This window comes from Typha latifolia, chromosome 2 (genome assembly GCF_019914945.1).
Source record: "Typha latifolia isolate L0001 chromosome 2, TyphaL0001v2, whole genome shotgun sequence".
NCBI classification, from domain to species: domain Eukaryota; kingdom Viridiplantae; phylum Streptophyta; class Magnoliopsida; order Poales; family Typhaceae; genus Typha; species Typha latifolia.
The window spans coordinates 4443277-4469955 of record NC_133087.1 but is presented as its reverse complement, the minus strand read 5'-3'; the positions used below and the strand labels follow the sequence as shown (position 1 = coordinate 4469955).

The window sequence follows — 26679 nt, the reverse complement described above, 5'->3', positions numbered from 1 at the left end:
AACTACTATTTTACCCTTATTAGATAGCACATAATTACTACTATTATTTTATATATAATTAAGAGTATTTTTATCATTTAGTTTAAAATAATATTAATATTTAATAAAATAATAAAATAGCTTATACCGGTATTACCTCTTTTCTTCTGATATTAAAAATTAGAATTAAAATTCTTCTTCTAAATTTGGCCCTATTACACAAGTGAAAGTGAACGGGTCTAATAGAACTGCTCGATCAAGTGTCTATTCCAACCATCGTCCTCACTCCTTGACTCCTTCAAACAAACATCCCCCTCGTCCAATGCCATGCACACTTATTGGGCAAGGAATTTTGTCAAAGAGGGTGCGAGCCAAGTCAAACAGATTTAAGCGAACACAAATTACTTCGTTCTCTCGGTCGCCATTGAAAAGACTACGCAATTCCTTTGAGACCATACAAATTTGTCGCCATGTCTGAACACAGTTCAGAGAGACTTTAACACAGCACTATATATATCTAAACAGAACCAAGCTCTCCCAACTCAGCAGATAGTAATGGTGGCAGAACCAAACTAAATGTTAATGCCACAAACAGTTATGCAGACAACGAAAAGATGATAGTACAAATCTAGGATGCAAAAGGATCTTCTCGGAAAGTAAGATTAAGTTGAGCAGCAACCAACTTTCGTTACTGCAGAAACATCATCCACATTTGTTGATTCCAGTGCAGAACACAGTGGCCTCTTCTCCCTCAAGAGAAATGAGGGATTTTGGTAGGAAAGTGGAAGAGCCGATCGAAGAGAGCGACTTTAAAGCCGAGGTTCAAGGTGGCTGTAATTTAAGACAGGTAGCGTGAGTTTAACAGGTGAGGGAGCTGAGGTGTAATTGGCTGACATGGGCGAATGAGTGATATGGTTAACAATAATCTTTTCAATCTACCTCTCCTAAACTACTATTTACTACACATAAAATAACTAATAAAAATCTTTCAAATACTCATTTTGTTAACTTTCTATGAATTTTTTATTATAAATTATCACATGTAAATTATTTGAATAGTTATATGACATATCTATTGTCATCATTATACGACATCTATCTCTACGAGTCTTCTCTAACCATGGCTTAGAGCTTATGAATTTCTCGCTTGTAACACTTATAGGAGAGGAAGAGACGAAGAAGAAAAGATGCATGGCATCTTCATCTCTAACCGCTCCCATGCGCTGACCCACTTCATCGTCCTCCTCTGTTGCATCCCTCCGCCATCTCCCCCTCGCCTCCGCCGTCGCAGATATATAGGAGGTATCCGATCCCCATTCCCATCTCTTTCTCTCCTCAGATCTCCGACCGATCCCCATCCACGCCCATGATGTTGCCATCCCTATTGGTCGCTCTCGCTTGATCTACCTCTCCTACCATCTTCGAAACCCCATAGCCCTATGCCCCTCTCCACCAAAGCTGCCTACGGCCTACCGCTTTGATCTCCTCCCTCCCTAACGATCTCCTCACGCCTTCCCCCTCCTCTTCTCTCCTCAAATCTCTGATGGATCCCCATCCTTCTCTCATGCTCGCGTCATCGTCGTCGGCCGCTCGATCTGCCTCATCAGCCATGGCGTCACCATCCTCACTTGGACTGGCCACGTCTCTTCCCGCTCTCCGACCCTCTTCCCCCATAAAAAGTTCGTCACCGCCGCGAGCGCCGGCAAGATCTATGTCGCTGTTGAGTAGCGACTCCTTCCACACCTCCGGCGTCGAGGATGATGGGTGGAAGTTCATCACTAGTTGGAACTAAAATTTCTTAATGTTGGATGTTGTTCTATGGATTTTGGTTAGAATTGAATGTATGGTTAAATAGTTAAAATTAACATTTGTGGGTCGAATAAAATATTATTTGTGGGTTGCATAAATTTTGTAAAGATATCCTTTTATTTGTATGGTAGATCGTTTATACCGAGTGAGTAAATCACTAACTATTAATTTTTATATATAATAAAATAATAAAATATTAAACATTATTGTATTATTCTATTTTATTAACACAACTCGTTTAATATCTAAATCATAATCTTATTTATAATATTATCTATTTATTAATCAGGTTGTGCTCGTGATAAAATTGATCCGGCAAAAATCTTACCCAACCTTACCGGACTCAACCCGTTTAATATGACTCTATTGTTAGAGCAAGTTCTATAGTGCCACCATTTTTTACTTCGAGTACGAGTGTTCTTCTTCCACCCCTATTCTTGAGTCCAAGCCATTGCCATCATGCAATGCAAGACCGGCCCAACTACAATTTGATCATATAAAGCCAAGACGCACGCTTAAGAGCAAATAAGGATTTAACACAAACAGAATAACTTATTTTAACTCACTCACCTAAACCTCCCGCTATTATATGGAGACGCATTTCAGTCTTTTTCATCAAAGATGTTAGGAGAGAGAGAGATTTCAATAGCTCAAGAAATTCGATGTGTAAAAATAAAATTCACTCTTTCGAGCTAGTGAAAACCTTCCAAATATCCTTATATTAGTTTCTATATAGCGTATTTCTCTTCTTTTTGAAGGGGAAAAGTATACGGAATTTCGTATGCCAAAATACCCTTTCCTTCTCATAAAATCGATGTCTTAACTTCTCCAACTAGCTACAGCGGCATCCCATCTTCTCCAATCCCAATATCCTTCTCATCTTATTGCAAGATCCCAACCATTTGGCCATCCTACCCTTCTCCATTCCAAGTTCTCAACTTCAAATCTCAAGATTCTAATCTTTTCCGACAAGCTGCAGTGTTCCTAACAAATTTTAACTCCTAATAAATCTCCAATCCACAAGTCTCTAAAGCTAATCTAGTTAAATATTTGTTGCTAGGATTGATAACTTCCACAACTAAGATAGGTTAATTACTGCACTGGTGGGTAGCAGTTGCGTCATTATGCAAACCGTGGGTTTATTAATTAGTATATGCCATCAGTTGGCGTCATTCACCTCCAGAGAATTAGACGAAAATAGATGAAAGAGAGGCAACTTAGTTCTCGAAAATTGGACAACTGACGAACAAAAGGATACGGTATCACAAGCAAATATGTTTTTTTTTTCCAATGCTATAATGTTTTGGAGATAGAATGTGATGCGTATACTCACAGAATATACCTCACAAGATAAGCCAATAGCTACATGTACTGGTTGCAATCTTTCTACTACTATGTTGTAGTAGTAGTACTTATTTCTTCTGGAAACTACGTAAAATTGAACGAAAAAGGAAGAAGGTGATTGTGTCAACTTCTTGTTTGCCGGAGCACGCACCAACAATGCTTTATGTGCAGCTTCTACATTCTCTAGGTGCCCCAGACATGGCTCCAGATAGTGTTTTGAAGGAGCTCGTGCGATGGAATGTGCTTTGATAGAGAGAGGAGAGATAAGAGAGGGATCTCTCTCTCATACTGTCTTTAGGTTCAAAGTTCTATTAGATAGTGACAGAGAATTGGTAAGAGAGGAAGGGGATCTCTGCGAAGGAGAATAGGGAGAGAACTAGAGCTCAATGGTGAATAAGACTGTGTGTATTAAAAGGTTTAGAAGGTTTAGAAGGATGAGAAACTTTTTTAATAATAGAGTCTATGTGTATCAAAAAAAAGGTTCAGAAGAGATATTATAGAAATGAGTAATAATTCATAGCATCAGTGTGGAATCATCCACTTCTATTTTAATAAGACTGATCTAGTTTATGTTGTGGCGTATATGATACATAATAAACAAAAGGCATCCAAAGCAAGACAATTTAATATAATTTCCAGCCTTAATTGTCTCTTTTAATGTTCTATAATTGTCGGAAAGGTTAGTTGATGTTTTGTTTCCTTAGATTAGGTTATTCAAATTGGTAGGTATGTTAGACCATCATTTTGCAACTATACCTTAGGAAAAGATGAATTGATATGCAAACACGTCAATTTGACATAGTTTTAGTAATTAACGGGGAAATGGGTGATGATTTAAGAAAAACTATTTAGGTATATACAGTATAATAGAAGATCGTCTCCATTTATTGTTAGAATATACGCTAGGCTGGAGCCAAATTATTTTCTCATATCATGTGTACTATTACCCTTTTGAAATATTTTTCTAGTACGTAATATGATTCTTTCGTGTGTTAATGTTGAGATCAATTAGCTTATCAATGATTTAACCTCGTTGTCCTTCTGCATACTAACTCATTGGAAGTTATAGGTATGCAAATATTATTTATTTGTGAAGTATAAATATGTAGGCCATGTTTATATAACTAATGTTCTCAAATGCATTCGCATTTGTTTCATGCACTCTAAAATATCATTAATGATTAAAATATAAAATATAAAGAATTATCACCTCTAATCGTTTAAGTTTAATTTTTTTTTCAAAAAAATAATATTACATAATTTACGGAATTAATTATAGGTGTTATAAAAAATTAATGAAGAGGGGCATGTAAAAAAAAACAAAAGTTTCGAAAATCTAAGAATAATTAACCTTAATAATAAATATAGAAATTTTATTTAATTGCTGCTAAAATTTTCAAAATATTATAATTACAATATTTTTTTTAAAACATATCATAATTGCAGTTGAAATCTTTGTACTCTTTTAAAAATATTATTTTGTTAGTTAAATTTAGGCAATCATAATTAAAATTAGATCAAAATACTGTTTTATCTTTGTATAACTTATTTAAAATTGTTCAAAAGCTATTTAATATTTTACCCAATATATATCATAGTATTAAGAAATTTTATCTCCCTTTATGTATGCCACAAATCATTCTACAAGACAGAGGAGTATTTTAATAATTAACATATGCTTGTTAACTTTAACAATAATTTGTTAGAAATATTTATTAAAAATTAACTATAATAATTATTTGAAAAGAGTCAAAAGATTTTACTAGTAATTATAATATTTTTAAGTAATGAAAATACAAGTATGATGTTTTGAAAGGTTTAAGTGCAATTATGTCAACAAAAAAAAAAAAAACCCTCATAAATATAATGGAGCTACTAACCACAACTTTGCTGTGTAAATATCATTCCCCAATCTATTTGCCCAACAAATTAACAATACATAAAATAGACCAATAAAAGAGAAGCAAGCAAGTGGACCAATTCCAACATGCAATTTGACCACCTCATCATGCTTCCCACGTCCACTTCTACTATTCAACTCATACAACCGACATCCACGTCCCTTTCCCTCCCCACTCCCACCCTCCTCAACAAACCTTTCTTTTTCCCCCATATCCCCCATCCAAACATACCAATTAAGCAAAGCATCTCCTATTCCTCTCTTCATCTCTCTCCCTCTCCTTATCTCTACTCCATGGGAGAAGCTCACATAGCCCATTCATTTGATTCACCAACCTCAAGCTCAACCTCATCAGGGTCTACAAGCCTATCTCATGAACCATCATCATCACCCGCGAGAAAGATCCAATTGGTGTCAACAAAAGTCTCCGACGGTCTACTCGTCAAGTATCCAGACATATCGGAGTTCGATTTCGAATACGAGAAGAGCGGGCTCTGGTCGCCTCCGGTGGCCCGCGCCGTCTTCTTGGGCTCCCGAGGGCATATTTGTACCAATGACCACATGCTCCAGAAGCTTATAATCGCAGGCGAAGGGCGGCGGCGGAGGAGGAGGAGAAAGGTTTGCAGTAGATAATGAACGTAGCAACAATATAATTTCCTTGTTATATATATGTTCTTAAGGACGAAATCTTGGTTTGGTCTTGCAGGTATTCTGGTGCTGGTCATCAATGAATTGAGTTAGGTCTTTGATGAGGTAATGCAAGAATGTGTACAGGATTGAGATTTTTGTTTTGAGGTAATTAATTTTCCCATTCTTTTATTGGGCAGTTTCATAGTTTGTAATTGCGAAATACTTTCCATTGATCTTTTAAATGGAAATATGGATTCACATTGTCCAGATCTATTTTGTTTCTGAGAACAAAATTGAAAGGATATGAAGATTATTTACAAGCAAGGGTTTGATTAGATGGAGATATCAAGCAGATGGAGTTAAGTTGGGCTTGGAATTTTTCCCTGGAGTAACACCTGACAGATATGCTGGTAATCAGAACATGGAGCATTCCAGCTGCTTGGTTGAAATTACTGGGGAGTTGCTTATGAAGACAACAAGTACTCTTTAAACGCCATCAACTCCACGTGATTCTGGCAATATTTTTAACTACAAAGCCATCTCTTTAAAAAGACCAGTTGCTGGGCCATGTAATGCAATGAGTGTGCTGGAAAGCAATTCAATCTCAATCGTTCCTTGTAAAATAGGATATGAACAAGTACACAATTCTTCCATACTTTCTTTTATCCTAATAATTGTTATTCTATTTTTTAAATATTTTTTAATAATTTAAAAACTCGTAGGATATAAATTTTTAAAAAAAAAATTAGCCATCTTCGAAAATTAAGTTTGGACAACTCGGCCAACCCAAGTTCAATCACACTGCACTCGATAATTCATCAAGAGGTCCAAGTTCTAATCATTTGTGCTACAGTTGGACTTAATTGCCAGATGCATCCTATGTAACGAAGAAAAGTATTTATTATATCGAAAATCACTAAAAGAAGGTCTTCTATTCCAAGTTGCTGACTTGGAATTGAGTCATCAAGATGCCGAAATTACATCTCACTAAGTTTTCTATTCACGGATCATCACAATTCACAAATGTGCACAGTAAGCAAATTTAACTCTAAGCAAGAAAGGAGAATGTAAATGAGATGTTGGTTTAAGAGCTAACAATAGTAGACCAAGGTGTATATGTATAATGTATTGGAAACAATTTTGAAGCAATCTCTTAAATGAGATGCTTGGTTTTAAATAATAGTTCTTATGTTTGATTTCTTCTACTGGTGATCTCATAGACTGCTTAGCAGTCAGTAAAGAATCATTAGCATTGATAATATGCATCCTAAGGAAAAGAGAACAATACTTTAAAGAGAAAGGCGTATAATTTAACCAAAGGAATGATATGCGAACTGACATCTTACCCTCATAGAATGACGCCCTTACCATCCTACAACTCACCAAGTCGACGACGACGTCGTCGTCGTCGTTGTCGTCGACCCACAAGTCTTATCAATAGGATGGCTGTGCTTTTATTGTTCCTCTTTGTCGCGATCTCGATTTGTCCCTTTTCTTTTGTCAAGAGAAAGCCCCATAAACGAGGAACTTCCTTGGAACATTTGGATAATTAGGAGCAGAAGATTAGGGGATGGCATTATTCATCTTGAATTTTAAAATATTTATTAAATACAAAATTAGAAATGATTGAATTATTAGAGTTGGTTAGTATTTTCTCCGAGGCCAAGAAAGTTATGGATTCCACTCCGACTTTAAATAATATTGTCGAGAAATTATTTAATAATTTGATTGCTTAGAAATGAGATGCATATAATTTGAAGTCTAGACTAAGCAGTGCGAGGGTTGGCTCTCCATATCTATTAACATATTAAGAGTAATATCGATATGTTTAAAATGTTTATTATATAATGAAATCTCTAAAAGGTGAACTAAATTTATATCTAGCCACAATAAAATAAATATAAAATTTAAAATATACATTAATAATATATACGGCTCACAGCTCGGGCAAGGACAAGCGCAAAGGGGGCAGTATCTAACGGTTCTGCCTTGATCAGCGGGACACGAACAATACTGTGGCATAGAAAAGCGGCGAGCAGGCATACTTTAACCCCTATACTTATTGTATTTTATAGGAGGTGGGTATGAGAGCAACCTGTTTGAAGAAATGCCGAGTAGGACTTTTGTTTTGTTTTTTGTAACGGATTCTTGTGCCTAACATTTTAGTTTCTGATTGCAAGTGCTAAATCACGACATCTTGCTTTACCAGCTGATGGGATTTAACGCACCGTGAGGACATGGCGGAAGAAACAGAAACGACTATACTTGATCTGTGCAGTGGAGTTGAACATCATTACGAATTTGGGACATGTACCCAAAGGATTTCTCTGCAAGTGCTGCATCTTGCTCTCAAGAGTTTCTGAGGGTTAATGGCTGATCTCGTGATCAAAGGAATAAGAGGGATGCTGTAAGTTTTAAAAGTTTCACAGCAGATGTTCAGCAAGGAAAAGTTGATATATTAAAGATTCCTCAACACCTTCGTGAAAGTAGATGTCCTGCACATATAAGAATTTTAGGATGTTGGAGCATTTATATGTCTTCTGCAAGATGATCAACAAGAGAGATAGCTCTGATCAAAATTTTCGGTTACAAATATCCATAACATAATTTGCCTGTTTTCCATTCAGATGAGCGCCCATAGTTGCATTACTTTCTATGGAAGCTTGAAGAACTGTGGAATTATTGCAAGTAAGTAATATTGTAAATTCCATTGTTTCAGTGTACCATTTCCCTTATTTTTTCTTCTAGAACTATTTAGTAGATAGTGAAATATGATAAAAAAAATTCTACATATGCTTTTTCTTTTAATCTTTTTTCCATATAACAATGTTTGTGCTACAATATTGATAAAATGCATTTCTATCTGTAAGGATTCCTACCCATCATTATTTGACAGAAAGTTACGATCCTAACACACCACATCAGGAATCTTGGAGATAGGAACTGCATCAAAGAGATAATTTCAGACAGTTAAAATAGACGAAGCTTCTATACAAGTATAGACTCCCAGCAATATTGTACAATAGCTGTTTAGGAACAGAAGAATAAAAGAATACAAGATAATGTTCCATAGATGGAAACAGAATAGTAAGAGAACATCTTTAGCTTATATGAAGTCTCTTCATCTTCCTGATGTTAGGAAAGCAGATGGAGAATCTGGACCATCAAAAATATCTCCTTTACCTGACAAGGATGTAGCTGCAGTGATAGACTCATAGTCCAGATTAGATTCTGAATCTGTTGCACCTTCTAGAACTTTCACTACCTGTGACATGGAAGGCCGTCTATTGCTGTCACGCTGTAAGCACCAGATAGCAAGTTTTATCACTTCAATTGCTTCTGAACCATGCAATTGCATATCAGAGCTCTGACTGTCGACTATGTCCAGTAACTTGTCTTCTTTAATCTTATCTTGCAGTAGATTAAAAAGGTTCGTACTTCCTTCAGGCTGAGAAGAGTCCAAATTCTTTCTTCCACTCACAATTTCCAGGACGACAACGCCGAAACTATAGACATCAGCCTTCTCAGTAATTGACGAGGTCAACCATTCAGGTGCTAAATAGCCTCGTGTTCCTCTGATTTTGGTCATCACATGGCTCTGATCCCTGTCAATAAGCTTAGCTAACCCAAAATCAGATATCTTTGCATTGAAATTATCATCTAGTAGGATGTTCCCTGGCTTAATATCTAAATGTGCAATTTTTTGCCTGCATTCTTCGTGGAGGTAGGACAGACCCTTTGCTACATCTGTGATGATCTTGCATCTGGTTTTCCAATCAAGAGCACCACGTCGATTTCTTCTGAAGATCCATTTATCCAGTGATCCATTGCTCATATGCTCATAGACAAGTAGCCGATGTGATTTATCAGAACAAAATCCTATCAACCGTACGAGATTTATGTGGTGAATGCTACCAATTGTCATGACCTCTGCCAAGAACCCTTCTTTTCCTTCAGAAAAATCACTCAAGCATTTCACTGCAATTTTAACATCACCAAGCTGTCCCTCATAGACAGGCCCAAATCCTCCTTCCCCGAGCTTTTCACAGAAGTTGTTTGTGGCTTCCTTCAGGTGCTTGTAAGAGAATCTTGCTGGCATTCCTGCCGCTCCTTTAAAATCCTCCTCCTCTTCCATCTCTGTTGCTTTCATTTTCCTCAGTATGATAAGGATTGTACCAAAGATGATGACTAGAATAACCAAAGATGCATGAGAGATAGCTGAAATCAGTTTATCCTTAGAAGATGTGGACTTGCCTAGTTTCTGCACCTTGAGATATGCTGATGAACTACGATCAATTACTTCAGGCTGATTGTTCATGAGTGAGAAAACTTGCGTCCTCAAGTAACAGGAACCATTAGAAGCATTTTCGCCATATTGGAAAAAAGCAGCTTTACAAGAACAATTCTGTAAACATGCCTCCTTGCAAGTTTCTTCATCAGTAACCCAACCATCCATGAAGTTGAAGTATGTAACATTGTCAAGAAGTAGAAGCTGGTGATCTTGCATCGATTCGCAAGACAGGCTGTTAACAAGGGAGCAACCAAGATTAGGTTGTCTATCATTGACCTGTCTGAAAAATGCAGAATCATCGCTAGTTTCGCTAGGGCAACTGCACTGCCCTTTTGAGCAAATTCCATACTCTCCACATACCATGGGATAAGCACAATCATCAGGGTAAACATGCAAGACATCACCTAAGTAATTCCAAGTACCATCCCATTCATAAATGCGCAAATGTCCGTCAGACTCAAGCCTCATATATTGAGCTGATGAGGCTGAAGGCAATGATATTCCTGCATATTTAGTACCAGGGCCAACAGAAATTGATAGGTTCCCATTAGTAAAAGTAACACGCATTGTGTTATTCTCTGCTGTCTGAGAATATGCTGAATCCACTGCTTTTGTTACATTGACTCGCTTTTGATAGTAAATTTGTGGAGGACTTGCATCAACAAATGCATACAGCCCATCAGCGAGGATGGTGATATAGAACTGACCTCTGGTCCAATTTGTGCTGGAGACACTGGCCGTCAACCTCTGCCCCTCCTTCAGAGACTGCCCAAGAATGAGCAAGTCCGTTGGGTGATCAAACGACTGCCACACTGATGCGCCAATTGAATCATAGAGAACAAGATTTCCAGACTTTGTCAGATAGATGCCGGAGACAGACCTGCCAGAAGTGTTGGTGGACCAGACTGCAGCGCCATCAAAGTCGCGGAGGACCAAGTCGCCATCTCCAGTTAATTGGAGAGTGGCATTATCATGAACAAGACGGTCACGGTTGGCAGACCAGATGACCTGGAGGCCAGTCCTGTTGTGGCAGGTGATGTTGCTGTTACTGCCACCGCAGACGGTGAAAACCGCAAAGAGGAAGCCACTACAGTTGCCATTACAGAAGAAGCCGCAGGCAAAAGAGGGTTCAGAGTTTCCAAGGCTTTCTTGGAGGAGGATGGCACGAACCTTCGAGCCATCCAGATAGCTAGCATTACAAGGGAGGGAATTGTTGTTGGTCCAAAGAGAAGAGAGAGTAGCAATTGGGTAGTCCAAGGACCAGGCTTGGAGGAACAAGGAGTTGGCCAGGGAAAGCAGGAGGAGAAAGCAGTGAATAGGATGCATGGTTCCCTCACTTTTTGGTTTAGAAGCAGTGGTCCGGCAATCACAAACTTTGAGGTCGCAAGGTTGAAGATGACCAAACAATTTGATTACGCGGGAAGACTAGAGAGGCTCCCACGTTTCATAGTGCTCATTTCTCAGATACATTGCATTAGCCATACAGCTATCTGTCAATGGATACATGGCAAGTTGTGTGAGTGGAGAAGTAGTGGTACGCCTGTTAGATTAAGATCATACAATAATACGTTTTTATTTTCAACGGGAGAGGAGAACAATTCAATACAGTGCATATTAAAACCATGTACTACTGTCTCTAACTGTCTATTAAACTCATTATCTCAACATGTGATATGCTTTACCAAATAGAAAAATATAAAGAAGATATAGAAGACTATGCTTTTGCTCGTGTGACCAAATATTGATTGTGTTGTAGCATTATGTAGCTAAATAAATGTTTGAATCTTGTCTCTTTTCAATTAACAGCAGGGAAAACTAGTTGGACACAAATGATTTGTTTACGGTATTAATTCTCGTATCAAGTCAGAAGATCTGAGTGAGTGTTTTGCTTTAGGAAATGTGATCTACGAAAGGTTCTTGAAGGATGCCATTAAGTATTGAGAACAAAACAGACCTTCAATTCTGCAGTAGACTTCTCCAAACAAATAATTCAGCTGATTGTTGTATGAAATCAGGCTCTCTGACAGATTATTTTGCTTTAGGAAATGCAGTCTATGGAAGGCGATATTGTCATTTCCCTTGCGATCTTGCTTGTTTCTATCATATCTGTGTGTACATGCAAACATATTTTGTCAAAGAGAGATAAATTGTCGGCGAGATTCTAAATAATTTCCATCTCTTTGAGCATGGTCTTTGCCGAGTGATGTTAATTATTTTACTGATACATTAATAAAAGCAAAGATATTGTAGTCATACAACTACACAAGCAAAGGGACATGCAAGTATGAATGTTTGATCTAAATTTGGTACTAAAGACAGAAGAAAGGAAGAGAGAAACTTAGTCGGCAAGGTATATTTGATAGATTTTAAAACTAGATTTACTTTATAGAAGAGTACAAATTGAAGATGACTGGGGTACACGCTTCCTATGCTATTATGAACTGGAGACTTAATTGGATTAAGACTTGCCAAAGTTATTACATTAACATGTTTGCTTTGAGTTTAGGGACATCTGAACTGGTGACTTAATTGGATTAAGCTTGCCAAAGTTGTTACATTAATATGTTTGCTTTGAGTTTAGAGACCCCTAATTTGGTTCAGTAATCAAACATTTTTTTCTCTTTTATATTTAATTAATTTTACTATTAAAAAAATCAAGACTAAAATATGAATATAACTAATCGAGTTCAAGACAAATTTTTGTAAATCCTAATCTAATTAGTATTCTTAATTGGAGGCTCTCCGAATTACTTTTTTTCGCAAATTGTTCATAGGAAAGAAATATCTATCTAATGTGGTTTATCATAATCGAAGGGACTCCCACATCTCTCTCTACAGAGCCTATAGATAAGAGAGGAAGTTAGCGGGTTACAATTCACAACATAGTTTAATATTATAAGAGATTATGAGAGATCTTATAAAGGATTAGAATGTAAATATATAGAGATGTGTGAATCTTGTAGATTCAAGAGAAGTAGAGAGAGATACGGTTTCACTATGTGGTTTTTTTCTTATATTTTTTCTTGTGATCTACATAGTGAAATCGATGCGATCTCTGTGGATGTGGTCCATATTAGTTTAATCACATAAATTTTTTATCTCTTGTATAATTATTTTCTAACTTTTTTTTTAAATTCAATTAACCTAGACTCCCATGGTATTTATAATATCGTATACACTCAATGAGAGTGATTTTACCACTTTGATTAAGATAAAAAATGAGCAGACATCTCACATAAGCACATTGAATCACTATAAATGCCATGATCTCATCCCAACTATTTTGCCTCCATTTATATATTTTTTAAGGAATACTTCTATTTTGATCTCCTAAACTATCACTAATTTACACATACTTTCTAACTATTTTATTACACTATCTGAACTAAGAAAAATATTCACATATGCCCTTTTAAACTAGACGTGGCAAACAGATCGAGTTAGCTCACACAATATGTCATGTCATGCAAATATGAGCATGACCCGTTTATATACTTGGTTAGAATTTCTAAACACTAATACAACACATTTATTAAACGAGTTCACGGAACATAAATGGGGTATCGAGTGGCATAGGTTGTTCAAATTTATTTAAGTTATTCATATTGTAAACGGGTCTTTTCAAGTTATAAACATATATATTTTTTTGGCTTATAAACGAGTTTTTTTTTAGATTATAAACTTATAATAGGTTAGACAGTTATAAATAAATTAGTCAAGACGTAAACGGGCTATCATATTATAAATCGGTTGGCGGGTTGGGTTAAATAGGTTAAAGTAGTAAATATGGACATGACCTATTTAATAATTATGTTAGAAGTCGGGTTATCGTGTAGGCTAATTTTTATCGATCTATCTTGAACCAAGGAAAAAAAAAGTAATCATACGAACCCTAAACCAATTTAGAGGGGTGTATTTGGTAAAAAAAAGATTTAGAGTGTATATAAAAAATAATAATAACTCACGAGTCCAAATAAAATTATCTTCTTTCTATTTATATATAATCTAATGATGAGCTAAGTTCGTAAATTAACCATAAAATAGATAAAAAGTTTAGCTTTATTTGATTTAAGTTAGATAAACAACCTAACTCTCTTAAAAAACGAGTCAAAATACTATATGTATATAGTGCTCTAAAATCAACTAAATAATAGACCTAGCATCCCATGATCTATTGGATAAGTGGAATAAACCGTAGAGCTTAAAGAAAAAAAAGAAGAATGAAGAAAATTTCACTTAGAACTTTTGAATTATTATCTTTTTAAAAAAAATTGTAACATAATTTTGGTCCAATTTTTTTTAGTTTAGAGATCTATATAATTACCTTTTTCTTAGTTTATATATATATATATGCTTTTAGTTTAGAAATTGTAAGTGGGTAATAAAAAATTTCTTAGAGTTTACATGTAAAACAGTGAAGGTTCAGATGGAGAAAGTAGAATTATAAAAAAAAGAAAAAGAAAAAAAAACGAGGCCTTCTCGGAGCTGAATTCCTCTTTTCTGCCTTCAAATCATCGCAGACGCAATTTTCTCGGATTCACGGCGGAAATTGGAGCCCTAGATGTTGTGCCCCAGATCCACTCTCTCATTCACGGTCAACTCCAAGTGGTAAATCAGATTCCCATCGTCAAATTTCTGTTCGTTTCTCTTAAATCTGATGCACTTCACGGTTAAATGCACCTTTTTTTTTTTTTTTTCCTTTAAGTGTTCTTTGTTGATAAGTTCCTCGAGAACACCTATGCGCAGTTAGGTTTGGATTTATGTGAAATTATTGTTAAGAAAGGATGTTCCAGATTCATGTTGCTGACTTGGTAGTATAAATTGATGTTATTGGGCAATTTGGAACCATATGGAAATTCGAAGATTAGTGAATATATGTTTATAATTTAGGAAATTTTTTTGCTTGGATGTTTGGTTTGGACTCTGCGAAAGTAATGAGTTTTATATGGGTTATAGATAGTTATTGAATGGAACGTGTTTCTGCTTATGCAACCTCCATTTTCCTTCTTCCTCCTGATTTCTCTCCACCTTTAATTACTTTTTCTTCTTTCTATAAATCAAGATGATCTTTTTGTTCGCTCAATATTAGAGATCGATCCTATCCTGGCCTACTCTTTAACCATAATTGATGGAGATCTGAGGTTACATCACCTCTTATATATGGGTACCTTCTTTGTTAGTCTTTTTATTTGGTTGATCTGGTATCATTTACAGGGATATTGGTGACTATCAACAGTGAAATATCTTATACCTTATGAGAATGCTTTAGAACTAGAATAAGAGTTTTGAAGATTCTTGTTTTCAGTTTCTTTGATACTTTCCCAATTACTTTGTTATTGCAAATTTTCACTTCCTCTAAAGATTTATTAGTTTTCAAACAAGTTTGCTACTTCTGATCATTCTGCATCACCATATTCCCCAATTTTCTGAAGCAACCAAGCGAGGTTGGGATATTCAAGCCATTTTTTTGAAAATAAAAGGAGGTTGTTGCATCTCTTACTCCTATACAACCCGGACAGGTGATCTTTGGTTAACCCAATATCAGTCTTAACATTTTTCTTGATTTTGGTGAGGAATCAACTTAAACTCAAATGATCTTCTCAAAAAGATCTTGTGGACAGTCTTGTAACAAAATTATGGTGAAAAACTTTGAGGATAAATTGAATCGATTAATGAAAGCAGTTATCATCAAAACATAGACAATACAAACATAAAAGTATCACCAATAAGTCCACACGTAATGTTTACAAACAGACAGAGAACTTTAATCATGAATCAACAAATCTGCTTAAAATGTTGGGATCACAACACTCAATGTTACTTAGAATGGCCGCAGTCCTTGATCTCTGCAATACAAAGGATGAAATAAATAAAAAGACTCAATAAGTAACAATATAATAATTGCTATCATAGTGGACAAAATAATCATGCGAATAAAATAATTGTTGCAATATCTCATTTTAGTGAGTTTCAAGTTTAACTATCGTGTCGTCACAAAAAGCCGAATAACCAAATGCAACTTCTAGAATGTGAATTTCACAGTATAACTTTTGACAAAACTTTCCTTGTCTTGATCTGTAACATTTGCCAAAATTGAGATGTCCTGTGTAACACTGCAATGAGATAAATGCTGGTAGTTCATGAAAAACAATCACTCTTTAATTATAAAAATGGTTACCGGCGATTCTAGCATCACAGATATGTCATCTTTGACTGACAAGTGGCGAATGAGAACAAGAGAGGGCGAAGAAGGCCAAGATAAATTGGAGGCTAGGGTGGTTATCACAACTTGTAATGGTTGCATAATAGGTTTGATGTTCTATGCGATTTTCATCATAAATCCCTACTAAGGTTCTTTGCCTATTGGAGATTTTGTATGATATTGTTGGGTTGTTATGCACGTGCGAGTTGTTTTTGTTCTTCCAAAACCTTGTTTTGAGATTTATTATATATCAAGTACTATTTTTATCTTCTATCACATTACTTGGTGTTAATTGTCTTGGTTATGTCATAAATAGTTCTTGCATTCAAATGTGGCACCTCATTTTCATGAAAATAGTTCTCACATATTTTGCATATACTGATGCTGAAATCATGCAGTAAACTGCCTTAATAAAGTTCAGCAAAATACTCGACACCTGCGGTAATGTCCTAAACCTTGCGGCAACCACACAGTATTATCTAGACTCAGTTTTTTCTGGTTTCATATTTTCAGAATCTTAATCATCTCTATCTACAATCTGTATTAAGTATCACTCTCTTGAAAGAGTTTAATACTGTATTAAATCTACTATCACACAAAACAAAAGGCAACTAACTAACTAACTAACTAAATAACTAACCAAACACTGTACCAAACCTACTTCTGTTATGACAAGAATGTAAATAAAGCTCAAGTAATAAGCTATCAGAAAATGATCAAACCTGGAATTGTCTAATGTTGTACTGCTTAAGATTCAAAACATGCTTGCCTTAATACTAGTCGGAAGTATTAAAGTATCCAGAGGCCTAGGTGATATATCTCAATGATCTAATGGCATTTGGTGTGCATCATTCCTGGTAACAATGTATGTCAGCCAAAACTTGCATTAACTTTTTTCTCTATTTAATAATATGTTCCAGCAACAGTAACTAGCAATCAATCAAAGAAATATACATATTTTCATTCTTTGATTCCTTGTGGCTTATGAACCACTTTAAGATTAAATGATATAACAAATTTCCAGTGTACGAATAGTCCTTGACAATATAATGATTCATCAAGACAATTGCATTTTCAAAAGTAAATGCTTCATAGTCATGTCTGCTTATATACAGAGTCTACTTCAAAAAATATATACGATTATGCAGATATTTTGGATTTATCTGGCTACTGTATCAAACAAGGCACATTTAGTTCATCAGTTCAAAAAATTGATTTGCAGTAAACCAAACAAGTAACTGAAGCAGATCATCGAAGTAGTATCATATTTCAACTACTTCAGGAAGAGAACATGAAGAACACAATATGTTTTAGGCATGTAAATGCTCATATTATTACTGTTACCTGCTGGTAGAAGTAGTGTTTCCTATCTAGGTCCTGAAAAAGCTGATACTGAAGGCAGACTTGAAGAATCCATATAGATTGTGCTAGACGGTGCTGAAGGAGCAGAGATAAATTCATAATCTAGGCAAGTTTCCACATTCATTGCACCTTCCAAAACCTTCACCACCATCGACATTGAAGGCCTTCTACTGCTATCGCTCTGCAAACACCACATTGCAAGCTTCATCATTTGGATGACTTCTTCCCCATGCAATTTCAGATCACTGCTGTGACTGTCTATTATATCTAACAACTGATTTACTTTCATCTTCTCTTGCAGTAAGATAATCAGATTCACACTGCGCTGGGAGTAATCCAAGTTTTTTCTTCCACAGATAATTTCCAATATGACGACGCCGAAGCTGTAGACATCAACCTTCTCTGTGATGATTGAGGTCAACCATTCAGGTGCTAAGTATCCGGGTGTGCCTCTCATTCTAGTCATCACTTGGCTCTGATCCCTGTCTATTAGCTTGGCCAGTCCAAAATCCGAGACCTTGGCATTGAACTTGTCATCTAAGAGGATATTTTGTGGTTTGATGTCAAAGTGAGCAATTCTTTGCCTGCACTCCTCGTGCAGATAAGTTAGACCCTTGGCTATGCCTGTAATTATCTTGCATCTAGTTTGCCAATCAAGAGGTACAACTTGGTCTTTGTAGAAGATCCACTTATCCAGTGAACTATTGCACATGTACTCATAAACCAGAAGCCTATGCATCTTCTCAGCACAGAACCCAATCAGCCTCACCAGATTGATGTGATGAATGCTACCGATTGTCTCAACCTCGGGTAAGAATTGCTGTTCTCCCTGATTGAAAATATCCAACCTCTTGATAGCAACTTTTTCATCACCTATTTTCCCCTCGAAAACAGATCCAAATCCACCCTCTCCAAGCTTTTCAGAGAAGTTGTCGGAGGCTGCTTTCAATTCCTCAAAAGTAAATCTTGTCGGCATTCCAGGAACTTGGTCATAATGTTCCCTATGCATTTGACTACATTTTCTTCGTGAGAAGATAATTATAACTGTGAGGATTGTAGTTGCTATTCCAAGTGTGACACCTATTATAATTCCAGTTTGAGAAGTCCTTTTCTCTTCCGATGTTGGAGAAGAATTAGGACCAGGACTAGGAGGTGAGGGGATGACCTGTACTTTAATATATGCAGAAGAATTGTAGTGAGTTTTTGTAGGCTGATTTGTACGCAGTGAGAAGAGCTGAGATGGCAGGTAGCAGTAGCCATAAGAAGTATTCCCACCCTCGTACTGAAAGAGAGCAGCTTTGCAAGAACAGTTGTTCAAACAGGCCTGCTTGCAACTCTCTTTACTCATTCCCTTATACTCTCCTGCACCGGCAGAGTAAAGGAAGTAGGAAACGTTATCCAGAGGTAGGAGCTGGTGATCTTGTGTGGCTTGACAAGATAGAGGAGTCACCCGTTTACAACCAAATTTAGATTGTGGATTATTTATCTGGCTGAAGTGGTTTCCAGGGCAGCTGCATTCCCCCCCAGAGCAAATCCCATACTCTCCGCAAGCCGTCGGGTAGTCGCAATACTCCAGCTTGTTACTGAAGAGATCCTTTGCCATCTGCCAATCATGCCTCGACCTATTATATTCGTAAAGCCTCAAATGCCCATCGGACTCCAGTCTCATGTACTGAACTGAGGTTGCCGAAGGCAATGAGATCAATTCCTCCGGCTTATCCGGCTTGGTAAACAAAGTTAGGCTGCCATTGGTAAAAGTCAGGTATGTCGAATTATTCTCCGGTTTACTCACATTGGTTGTGTAGTCGACGTAGAGTTGGGGAGGACTAGAATTGACAAAGGCATGCAACCCATCCGCAAGGACGGTGAGATACAACGGACTGTATGTCCAATTGGTGGTGGAGATGTTGGCAGTGAGCCTCATTCCCTGGCGCATCGACTGTCCGGAGACCAGTGAGTCCGTCGGGTGATCGAAGGACTGCCAGACCGGTGTTTTATTAATGTCCAAGAGCACCAAACTGCCGGATTCGGTGATGCTCATGTTGACGACTGACTTGCCTGGGGTGTTCGTTGACCAGACAAGGGTGCCGTCGGAATCGCGGAGCACCAAGTCGCCGTCCTTGGTGAATTCGAGGGTGGCATTCTCGCGAACTGGGCGGTCCCGGTTGGCAGACCAAATGACCTGGGGGAGGCCTTCGTTTGTAATACCGCCGCGGCTGTTGGTATTGACCATGAAAACGGAGAAGAGGAAGGCGGTCCAAGTGGCATCGCAGAAGAAGCCAGCGGCAAAGGATGGGCCATCGGGATCCGGGTTTTTCCGGAGGAGAATGGCTTGGACCTTGGAGCCATCCTGGAAAGGAACGTTGTGGGGACCGGCTCGGTTGTTTATCCAGAGAGTGGAGAGGTTGGCGGTGGGATAGTCGATGGTCTGGGCATGGAGGCTGTGCAGGAATAAAGAGGTGGCTAAGAGGAGGATACACAGGTAAGGCTCCAAGGCCATGGATGTTTGACTATTGTGGGCGGAAAAACTGGGAGAATTTGAGGTACTGTTTAATGGACAGTTCGGATATGGCCGGAACTTTGGTATTCAATTGCCAAGGGAGAGGATGGTTTCGTCGTTGGAAGCTCTCAAAACCACGCCTTCTAATCTGCGGTCGTTCGAAGTCAACGGCTCTACTTAATTTTTTTTTTTAATCTTGTTTCGTGGATGCCTCTACTCGCTTGTTGCTGTGATGCTGCAGAATTTGGTTTAGTGATTTTCTAATTGTTTTTAAATAGTTCAACCTACTCTTGTTTTTCCTCTCTCTCGAAAAAAATATCCCTCTTGTTTTGCCTTTTCAGAGATGGAAATGATGTATAACAAAGAATTCTGTAAATATGACAGATTGACAGAGCCAACTTATCTGTAATTAAAAAAAATTCCGTTATATATATTTATTTATTTGCTAACTAAAATATCACTTGTCTACTAAATGTTTCTTTCTGTCTTCCCTAAATATATCCGATATTGCGGGTAAAATGAGTAAAATTTGTTACTCTTTGATATTGCTCCTAACTGGACGATTATTTTGATTGTCCAAGAATGCACTAGACAGTTGACCCTTTATTCTTCTATTTGGGTCTATTTCATGAGTTGATGTTACTATCTTTTTGCCTACAGGTTTATTGTCTTTATGTAACTCCAACGATATAAAGTATACGGATCTTGTTCTTAAAGAAAAATTCATCTCTATAAGATCATATACTCTAATCGAGAAAAGATAAAGCAGATACAAATACATAATTTAGCCACTGTGGCATCCTCGTTCACTCCTAGTACTAAGTTCTAGAAGAAAAGGCCGGAAACGAAGCCTATCTCGAGACGAATCCAACCTTTCTTGCTCGGATTCATGGGGGAAAGCGAAGCCCTAGATATATCCTCACGAAGATCCGGTCTCCCGTTTCCGATAGCCTTAAAGTGGTACATTCGATCCCTATTGTCAGATTTCTGATTGCTCTTGTAGATCGATGGCTATCTTGTTCAGTTTGTTGTCAAGCTCATCATGATAGTTTTTCTTGTAAATTAGTTTACTCCAGTAGAAACTAGCATATCATTAGGTTGGATTTATGCGAGTTTGGGGATTAAATGGGCGTTCTGGAAAAAAAATTGCTGACTTGGGAGTATAAGTGCTCCCTTGTTATCAGAAATCATATGCTTCGTCCTAAACTGGAATTTGTAGCCTGCGTGATGTTCTTAAGCCATGCAGTATTGCTCCGACCTTTCTTTCTCAGATTCATGGTGGAAATTGGATCCCTAGATGGCTAAACGTTCTGTCCCAGATGCATTCTCTCATTTCAGATGGACTCCCAAATGGTAGATTTGATTCCTATTATCAAATTTCTATTCATTTCTGGTAAATCTATTGCAAATAATGGTTAAAATTCACTTTTTCCTTTTCGTGTTCACTTGAGTGCACATTAGCATATCTTATGCACAGTTATGTTTGGATTAATGCAAAATTATTGTTGGGTGTTTTAGATTTGCGTTGCTGACTTGATAGTTTGATGTGATTGGATATACTGAAACCATCAGATGGAAAACATAGATTTTAAATACATTCATATAGCTTCCAAACCCAAGAACAATTTTTTCCCTTTAGTTTTTGCTTGTCGAGGATTAATGAAGTATAACATTGTGATTTTTTTTACAATATTCAACGAACTTATTCTTTGATGTCTTTTATTTCTGTTTTGGGGTCCTATTTTGGGTCGGATTATGTTAAAGTATGGTTAGGGTTCTTTCGAGTGCCCTTCAAGTTAGATTATTCTATTATGGTTGTTTAGATGTCTGAATTGGAGTCTGCAGAGTGATAAGTTTTATACAACTTGTAAATAACTACTGAATAAAATACTGGTTTTGTTTATGTAACCTCCAATTTTCTTCTCTCATAATTTCCCTTCACAAATGATTTTATTTTCTTCTTGCTATGAATATGAATTAAGAGGATCTTTTATACCTAACGTTAAAGACCGATCCTATCTGGGTCTATCTCTAAATTCTAATTGCTGAACATCTGAGGTTACATTGAGTAAAAAAAATATGTTCTCGATCTTTCCATAGATATATTCACTTTATGGATATTCCATAGTCAACTGATTTTATGGTTTAGGAAGTCTTTAGAGGGTAAAAATGATGCAAGTTTTGTTGGTTAAAAGCTTTTTAACTAACTTGAAACACAAAATACCTTTTTACCTATACATTATTGGCACAACACATGTCCTGACTCCCTTACTACAGATATATCATTCATGAATATGTTTGTTGATCTATGGCATCCACTTATATGACATTTTCACACATAATTGCGCATTTGTTATGGATATTTTTTCTAGTTACTATTATATCAAATAAGGTTCATTAAATTAATCGTCAGTTTAACAAATCAACAAGTAAAAATGAAAAAGAAACCATCAACTTATCACATTGCGATTACTTGAAGAAAATCATAATTATTTTTATATTGAAAATATTCGTGCTACAGTTGTTACCTGCCCATGGAAATTATGTTCTCATCTAGGTCCTGATAAAACTGATGCTGAAGGCAGATATGAAGAATACGGAGGAACTTTGCTAAGCGTTACCGAAGTATCATCATCAAAGTTGTATTCTAGGCAAGTATCCACACTCATTCCACCTTCCAAAACCTTCACCACCATCGACATTAGAGGCCTTTTACTGCTATCATTCTGCAAACACCATATTGCAAGCTTCATCATCCGGATGACTTCTTCCCCATGTGATGTCATATCATTGATGTGACTGTCAGCTATATCTAACAACTGATCAACTTTCATCTTCTCTTGTAATAAGCTAATCAGATGAATATTTTCACTGGGCTGGGAGTAATCCAAGTTTCTTCTTCCGCAGATAATTTCCAGTACGACAACACCAAAGCTGTAAATATCAACTTTTTCAGTAATAATTGAGGTCAACCATTCGGGTGCCAAGTATCCAGGTGTGCCTCTCATTCTAGTCATCACTTGGCTCTGATCCCTGTCTATTAGCTTGGCGAGTCCAAAATCTGCTACCTTTGCATTGAACTTGTCATCTAATAGGATATTGTGTGGCTTGATGTCCAAGTGAGCAATTCTCTGCCTGCACTCTTCGTGCAGATAAGCTAAACCCTTGGCTATGTCTGTGATTATCTTACATCTAGTTTGCCAATCAAGAGGGACAATTTGATCTCTGTAGAAGATCCACTTATCCAGTGAACCATTGCACATGTACTCATAAACGAGAAGCCTATGCGTCTTCCCAGCACAGAATCCAATCAGCCTCACCAGATTGATGTGATGAATGCTACCGATTGTCTCAACCTCAGCTGAGAATTGCTTTTCTCCCTGATTGAAATTTTCCAAGCGTTTGACAGCAACTCTTTCATCACCTATCTTTCCTTCAAAAACAGTCCCAAATCCACCTTCTCCCAGTTTCTTAGAGAAGTTCTCGGTAGCTTCTTTCAACTCCTCAAAAGTAAACCTTGCTGGCATTCCAGGAACTTGATCAAAATGTTCCTCTTCATCCACCTGAAGACATTGTCTTCGCCCAAAGAAAATAATAGCAATGAGGATTATAGCTGTTATTCCACTTGTGACTCCTATTATAATCCCGGTTCGAGAATTTGTTTTTGGACTAGGTGATGAGGAGTTGACCTGCACTTTAATGTATGCAGAGGAATTGAAATGGGTTTTTGCAGGCTGATTTGTCTGCAGTGAGAAAAGCTGTGATGGCAGGTAGCAGTAGCCATCAGAAGAATTTCCACCCCAATACTGAAAGAGAGCAGCTTTGCAAGAACAGTTCTTCAAACAGGCCTGCTTACAACTCTCTTCACTAATACTCTTATAGTCTGCTTCAATGCCCATATAACTGAAGTAAGAAACATCACTAAGAGATAAGAGCTGGTGATCTTGTATTGATTGACAAGAAATAGGAGTGACCGGTGCACAACCAAATCTGACTAGCCGATCGTCGAGCTGCCTAAAATTCTTTCCAGGAGGGCAGCTGCATTGCCCTGCAGTACAAATCCCATATTCGCCGCAGGCTGTCGGGTAGGCGCAGTAGTCCAGGTTGCTACTGAAGACATCCTTCACCATCTGCCACCCTTGATCCTGCCCCAGCATATTATATTCGTAAAGCCTCAAATGCCCATCGGATTCTAATCTCATATACTGAACTGATCTTGCAGAAGGCAATGAGATCAATTCGTCCGGCTCACCCGGCTTGCTAAACAAAGTTAGGCTGCCATTGCCAAATGTCAGATTCGTCGAATTGTTCTCCGGTTTTCTCACCCCGTTACCATAGTAGACGTAGAGTAGCGGCGGACTAGTATCAACAAAGCCATACAGACCATCAGCGTGTACAGTGAGATACAACTGACCTTGCGTCCAGTTTGTGGTGGAAATGTTGGGTGTGAGCCTCATTCCCTCTCTCATCGACTGCCCGGGGACCAGCGAGTCCGTCGGGTGGTCGAAGGACTGCCAGATCGACGCGTTCTTGCGGTCGAAGAGCACCAAATTGCCGGATTCAGTGATGTTCATGGCGACGACCGACTTGCCGGAGGTGTTGGTCGACCAGACAAGGGTGCCGTCGAAATCGCGGAGGGCCAAGTCCCCGTCCTTGGTGAACTGGAGGGTGGCCTTCTCCCGAACCGGGTGGTCCCGGTTGGCGGACCACACGACCTGGGGGCCGCCTGTCGTGGGGTTGGTAATACCGCCGCCACTGTTGGCATAAACGATGAAGACGGAGAAGAGGAAGGCGTCGCAAGCAGAATTGCAGAAGAAGCCGGCGGCGAAGGAGGGGCCGTAGAAGCCCGGGTTTCTCCGAAGGAGGACGGCCCGGACCATGGAGCCTTCCGGGAAAGTGACGTTGTGGGGGAGCGACTGGTCATTTGTCCAGAGAGTAGAGAGGTTGGCAGTGGGATACTCCAAGGTCTGGGCATGGAGGCTGTGGAGGAACAAAGAGGTGGCTATGATCCGGAAGATCCACAGGTAATGCCCCATGACCATGACCATGGTTCTATGGCTAATTGAGTGGAACAAATTTCGGGTATGTCGCCAAGCTTGCTGCTGAGTGCTCTCGTCAAAGCATTGAGTGGTTAGGTAATAGGAACTGTATTCTTCTAGCTCCTTTTGTTGATGCAATCTTTATTTTTATTTTATTTAAAACTAAATAAAACTGCATAGGGACTAGGGGCAAAATACCAATACTTTTTTTTTTTGTTATTAAAAGACCAGTGCCACTACTTGCCATGCGATCTTCACCGGCCTGTATTTTATATATATTGTTTAGTTTTTTTATGCCCGCAGATCCGTGGAGGAAGTAAATATTTTTTATTTTTTATAAAAGTTAATATTTTTGGTCAATGCCAGTACTTGCCATGCAATCTTCACCAGCCTGTCCTTTTTTATATATTTCTTGTAGTTTTTGTTCCACAGATCCCAGAGGAAGTCCAGCCAGATCTTGTTGTCGTTGTTCGAATTCATGGCGGAAAGCCGAGCCCTATATAACCTCCCCCTGATCCGGTTTCTCAATCCTGATCGGCTTCAAGTGGGGAATTGGATCCCGATCTTCAGATTTCTGATCGTCGTCTCGTAGATCGGAAGTAATATTAGCACATCTTTTGTGGATTAGGGTTGGATTTATGTGAGCTTTTCTTTTAATGGGGTTTCAGATTCATGTTTGATTTTTTTACATTTAATAATATATAAAAACTCTTAACTTATTTGCAATTTTAGGTTGCTTGCTATGTCCAATGCTACTTCATCCTCGTAAGTTACATCAACTTCTTCCATTTTAATTATACTCTTATTCCTTCTTTCTCCTCTCGTCCCACCTCATCCACCTTTCTCGTCCCACTTGGCAGCCCCCACCAGTCCGCTCTCTTTACCCCTCACCTCACCTAGCTCTTTGGCACCCACTAACGGCGGTGGCCACGTCACGATCATTGTCGTCGACGACCCGTAGTCGTTGCAGCAGTTGTCGCCTCCGATGGGTCGGTGTCATTATATGGATTTTTCTTCTTTTCTTTTTATTGAAGCTTAAATGATTACAAGCATATACACATAATGATATAGAACGAATGGTAAGTATTACTCCTTTGCAAGATCCTACACTAAGCCATATAGGCTTTAAAGTACACAAAGAAGCACAAGTATAGGCTTGACAATAAAAAATGCTTCTCATGGTTTAAGACATCGAGTATCATACTAAGGAACAATTGATGAGGCTTAATATGCATCACAGGGGTTTAGAGAGCACAACGATCGCTGAGCAGAGATCTACACTGCTTCGAATGCACAACGATCGCTTAATCCTAATTAATTGCTGGATATCTGAAACTTTTAGCCTCTCTTAGCTAGCTGTCCAGCTGGGCATTCTCTCAAGTCTCACCTACACGAAGAGAGACACATTGAACTGCAAATAATTTGGCCCAGTATTGAATAATATTTTCATTAAAGCAGTATTAAATAGAAAAAGTCCTTTACATATGAGTATGTCTAGCTCTAATTCATGACCCGTAGCTTCTAGGTTATCTTATATTTGGCTAATCTGATATCACCAGCAGGCATATTAGTGACTATTAATAGGGAAATATCTCATTCGTACCTTGTGAGAATGTCTTCTGC

At 37.9% G+C, this 26679-nt stretch overlaps 3 protein-coding genes and 1 long non-coding RNA gene across 4 annotated transcripts; 1 reads left to right on the top strand and 3 right to left on the bottom strand.

Annotated features, from left to right (window-relative positions):
• Positions 1–8783: 8783 nt before the first annotated feature.
• On the bottom strand, positions 8784–11683 carry LOC140781392 (G-type lectin S-receptor-like serine/threonine-protein kinase SD2-5). Its single transcript, XM_073127340.1, has one exon. The coding sequence runs from the start codon at positions 11277–11279 to the stop codon at positions 8784–8786; it is 2496 nt and encodes an 831-aa protein (XP_072983441.1). The 5' UTR covers positions 11280–11683.
• Positions 11684–14350: 2667 nt separating this feature from the next.
• On the top strand, positions 14351–20472 carry LOC140782477 (uncharacterized). The gene is made up of 3 exons (XR_012107883.1): positions 14351–14561; positions 17819–18327; positions 18412–20472. It is a non-coding gene; the product is annotated as an uncharacterized lncRNA (long non-coding RNA).
• On the bottom strand, positions 15650–20017 carry LOC140782476 (G-type lectin S-receptor-like serine/threonine-protein kinase SD2-5). Its single transcript, XM_073129062.1, has 2 exons — positions 17500–20017; positions 15650–15799 (listed from the first exon to the last, which is right to left on the bottom strand). Exon 1 carries the CDS (start codon positions 20015–20017, stop codon positions 17522–17524), a length of 2496 nt encoding a protein of 831 aa, XP_072985163.1. The 3' UTR covers positions 15650–15799; positions 17500–17521.
• A 2014-nt stretch (positions 20473–22486) lies between the features above and the next one.
• On the bottom strand, positions 22487–25411 carry LOC140782292 (G-type lectin S-receptor-like serine/threonine-protein kinase SD2-5). The gene has a single exon (XM_073128782.1). It carries the CDS (start codon positions 25063–25065, stop codon positions 22567–22569), a length of 2499 nt encoding a protein of 832 aa, XP_072984883.1. The 5' UTR covers positions 25066–25411; the 3' UTR covers positions 22487–22566.
• Positions 25412–26679: the final 1268 nt, after the last annotated feature.